The following is a 4,064-nucleotide window of genomic DNA, read 5'->3' on the forward strand; positions in this document are numbered from 1 at the left end:
TTGTAGACATTGATTACATAAATATAGTAAAAATAATTTTGCTTAGGAATGAATACATCAACAGCAAGCAAGACATTTAATGTACACCGCCCTACACTCAGGAACAAGCTTGAAGGTAAGTCGCCAGTTAAATCTGTAGGAAACGGTGGAGTAACATCCATACTTGGAGATGAAACTGAAATTTTTTTAGTAGAATGAGTGCTAACTTTGTATGGCCACCACTGCCGTCCACATTGAATTGGTGTCTGACTTATCCACACCTTTGTTCATATCCGCACTAAGCCGATTTATTAGTCGAAGAGGACGGTGTTCTGACATACATAGTGACTGCGGCACGAATTTTGTTGGTACCCAAAAATACTTGCAAAATATTGATCACATGCTTCGTCACGATACCTTCGTAAATCACCTCACCTCACACCAGATAACCTGGCATTTCAACCCACCGGCCGCTCCACACATGGGTGGTCTGTGGGAAGCCGCAGTGAAATCAACAAAGACACTACTACACCGAATCACCAACGGAAAAGTGTTAACCTATGAAGAGCTCAATACAGGCCTTCATCAAGTAGAGGCAACACTCAACTCACGACCACTCAGTGTCATGTCTGCCGATCCCAGTGACTATAAAACACTGACGGCAGGCCACTTCCTTACGATGGAACCACTGGTGCCCATACCTTCCATCCCCACGATGACAGACGCAAGTCATAACCTAACAGTCACACCACGCAATCGTTGGGCTTTGATACAACAGATCCAGAATCATTTCTGGAATCGTTGGCACCGGGAATATCTACACACTCTCCAAGAACGACCCAAATGGAACCGTGCAACCGTCAACATACGTCTCGGAGCTCTGGTAATCTTGAAGGAACCTACCCCTCCGCTCACTTGGAAAACTGCACGAGTGGTGGAAATATTTCCAGGCCCCGATGGAGTCGTACGGATAGCAAAAGTACGAACTGCCAATGGAAAAATATTCACCCGCCCGGTAGTCAAGTTGTGTCCATTGTCGCTATAAAAAAAAAGAAAAAAAAATTTTTGAAGGTGCGCTCCTTCAAGGTGGGCGGTATGTTCAGTGTTCAGACCTCATATACTGAAACAAAACGGTGATAATAAAAGCTGCCACCCGACCTACCTTACTACACCGCTGCGATCAGCTGTCACCAGTTACCAGTTAGTTGCGCGTACCCGAGTTTCGCGACCAGTTGCCGGTGTTGGTGCGTTATCGCGATATTTGTCTTGTCCTTTTACTTTATATGTTTTTTGTGTACCTACCTACTTCACGGGCAAAGCTACGTATTAGTTTTTCTTTGTTACCGAAACCATTGCACCTTAACGTAACCATCACCCGTACCTCACCGTCAACGTCACCATCACCCGTACCTCACCGTCAGTTTCACCACCACCCAGGAATCTCACTGTCGATGATCACCGGCATCACGGAGCACCATAGAACCCGATACAGTTTTCATTATTATCCATTAATTATTATATTATCGTAAGTTGAGTTATTGTTATTAGTTTTAAGAACCCTACGCCGGCCGGCACTTTTTTATCCCTTTATTATTATTATTTTTTTGGGGAATAGTAGGCCGTCACCCGGCAAATTAACAAATACCTACGACTTTTTATTGTAAAGATAACCATCATACAGTCCACAGTTACCGGATTACCTCACACTTACTTAGTAAAATAAAAATCAACAACCTGATACATTTCTAATAAAATAAAACATAACTAACCTCATTTTAATAAAATAAAAAACTTCTGGAATTTTCCATATAAATTATAAAAAGTAATAAAATAGGTATAATCAGTTTTAGGTAGGTTTATGGTAGGATACAAAACATTGTTTGCATAGTGTTATGTCGCATGTAATATAAATCATATTCGATTTTTTTTCTTTTGCTTTGGTGCTACACATTTTGCATCTTCTATATTTATCCATGAATTTTGCCATATGATCAACACCTGTAAAATCATGAGTGAGGGAAAGTTTTTGTTTTTTTTATATCTTTGTTCGTGGGGGGAATTTGTATTCTTTTTCTTGCATGAGAAATTCCCAATAAGCTCATCCATTAATCTCGATCTAAACTCTAAATGTGCAATGTATTTTTTTTATTCTTGTTCCAACTTTCTTTATATAAAATACTAGCTGAATTACCCGTCGTTGCCGGGTTCAAGTATATAAATGTATGTATCCTGCCAAGATTAAATTTTGTTAAATCTATTGACATTTAAATTAATTAAGATTTTTGAAATAATATTTTATACGTATTAATTTAGTTTTTAAGATAATGATTATTATCATAACCTATTCTATAAGTTATAGCTTTTGGCGGAAGAAGCTTTGTTCACGATAAATTTTAGCACTAAAGGTTCAAAATAAATGTTTTATTAATAGTTTTTCAATATGTTATCTACAAAACTTCTTTGTAGACAATGTTCTTCACTGATCTATTAGTAGGCGACAAAATCACCAAGCTACTGGGTGAGCTTATGCGTGAGCAAGCTACGTAGAACTGCCCATGTGAAAAACAGTTTTCTCGCAAATCTATTCCTGCAAATTTAAGAGTTTGGCCATGAGACTTGTTTATAGTCATTGCAAAACAGACTTTCAGGGGAAACTGTAATCGTTTAAATTCGAACGGATGATCATTCGGAATTAAAGGGATTCGTGGTACAAACACAGTTTCCCCTTTTGCACATCCTGTTAAAATTGTGGCTTCTACTATATTGCGATGTAAAACTTTGACTTTAAGCCTGGTCCCATTGCACAGTTTAGGCGGTTTCAAATTTCGCAACTTTAAAATTAAATGGAAATATACATTCTGCTGCTATAAACTCACAAAGCCCACCATAAGTTTCATTTTTTATCATATCAGCATAATATTCATTAGCCGTTGAGTAATTATCACCATCTCTATTGTGGGTCATAACTGAAAACTTGGTCCAGTCATCCACCACATGTCCAACAATTAGTGATCGCACCTCCATCGCATTGTCTTGTGTTCCATGTATTAAAAAAGAAAGAGCTCGGAATAAATAGGCACCATCGCCAACAATGGGGACAATAGTATGTTGTTCAAGTTCTCCATTCACTAAAAGAAGTTCTTTAGCCATTTCTTAGGTAATTAAATTAAACAACGTTAAATTAATCTTCCTAACAACAAAAACCAAACACGGAAAAATCTAAAAAGCTGTTTTATATTACACTGGTATACCGAAACCGTTTACCGGTCCTTTATCGAACGCTGGACTATCGCTACTTAATGACAACGACAACGACAAAGCGGCCAAGTACATATAATTTACAGCACGTGGGCATAAATTTTATATAAGCAAACGTTTTCGTCACGTGCAGCTATAAATATAATATGTAGGATAATCACTTAATAATAACTTCTAAATACTACTTAATAACTTCTATTGTGAAAACGACAACGGTGCTACCGCGGCTCTATCCGCCGAAAACGCGTTAACGCCGACAATGCCGTACAAATCAATATATTTATACACTATACCAATACCAATTACCAATCGATAACAATGTATTTAATATACTGCGTAGTGCGTAGTGCGTAAAATATAATATTATATGATGTCAGATTAGGATAAAGTAGTAGACGACAGACGTACAGCATTTAATAATCACTACCGTGGCTCTGTCCGCCGACAACGCGTTTAAATATTATACAGATTATATTATACCTATTTTGTGTAGTACAAATCAAAATATAATATATATAATATTGGTACAATATACCAATTACCAATCGATATGGTTAATTAACGATGTATTAAATATACTACGCACTACGATGTCAGATTAGAATAATATTTTAGTAGACCACAGATAAGTGAAGTGAAACTTCGGTTCACGTCTTCACCAGTTACGACTGTACGCCGAGCACAGCTACTCTGCGCTGTCAGTGACGACGACGTTCAACGTTCGTACACGTGTGTATGTACGAAAAGTGGTGGGGGAAGATATGGGATAGTCGGCGATGGGTTTATTACGACTGAAGTATTATATTTCCGTACTTTTATCATAAAAA

General features: G+C 37.7%; 1 protein-coding gene across 1 annotated transcript; it reads left to right on the forward strand.

Annotated features, from left to right (window-relative positions):
• The first annotated feature begins 211 nt into the window (after positions 1-211).
• Positions 212-1,024, forward strand: LOC100575579. The gene has a single exon (XM_008191533.1). It carries the CDS (start codon positions 212-214, stop codon positions 1,022-1,024), a length of 813 nt encoding a protein of 270 aa, XP_008189755.1.
• Positions 1,025-4,064: the final 3,040 nt, after the last annotated feature.

Source organism: Acyrthosiphon pisum, chromosome X (assembly GCF_005508785.2).
Source record: "Acyrthosiphon pisum isolate AL4f chromosome X, pea_aphid_22Mar2018_4r6ur, whole genome shotgun sequence".
In the NCBI taxonomy this organism is placed as follows: domain Eukaryota; kingdom Metazoa; phylum Arthropoda; class Insecta; order Hemiptera; family Aphididae; genus Acyrthosiphon; species Acyrthosiphon pisum.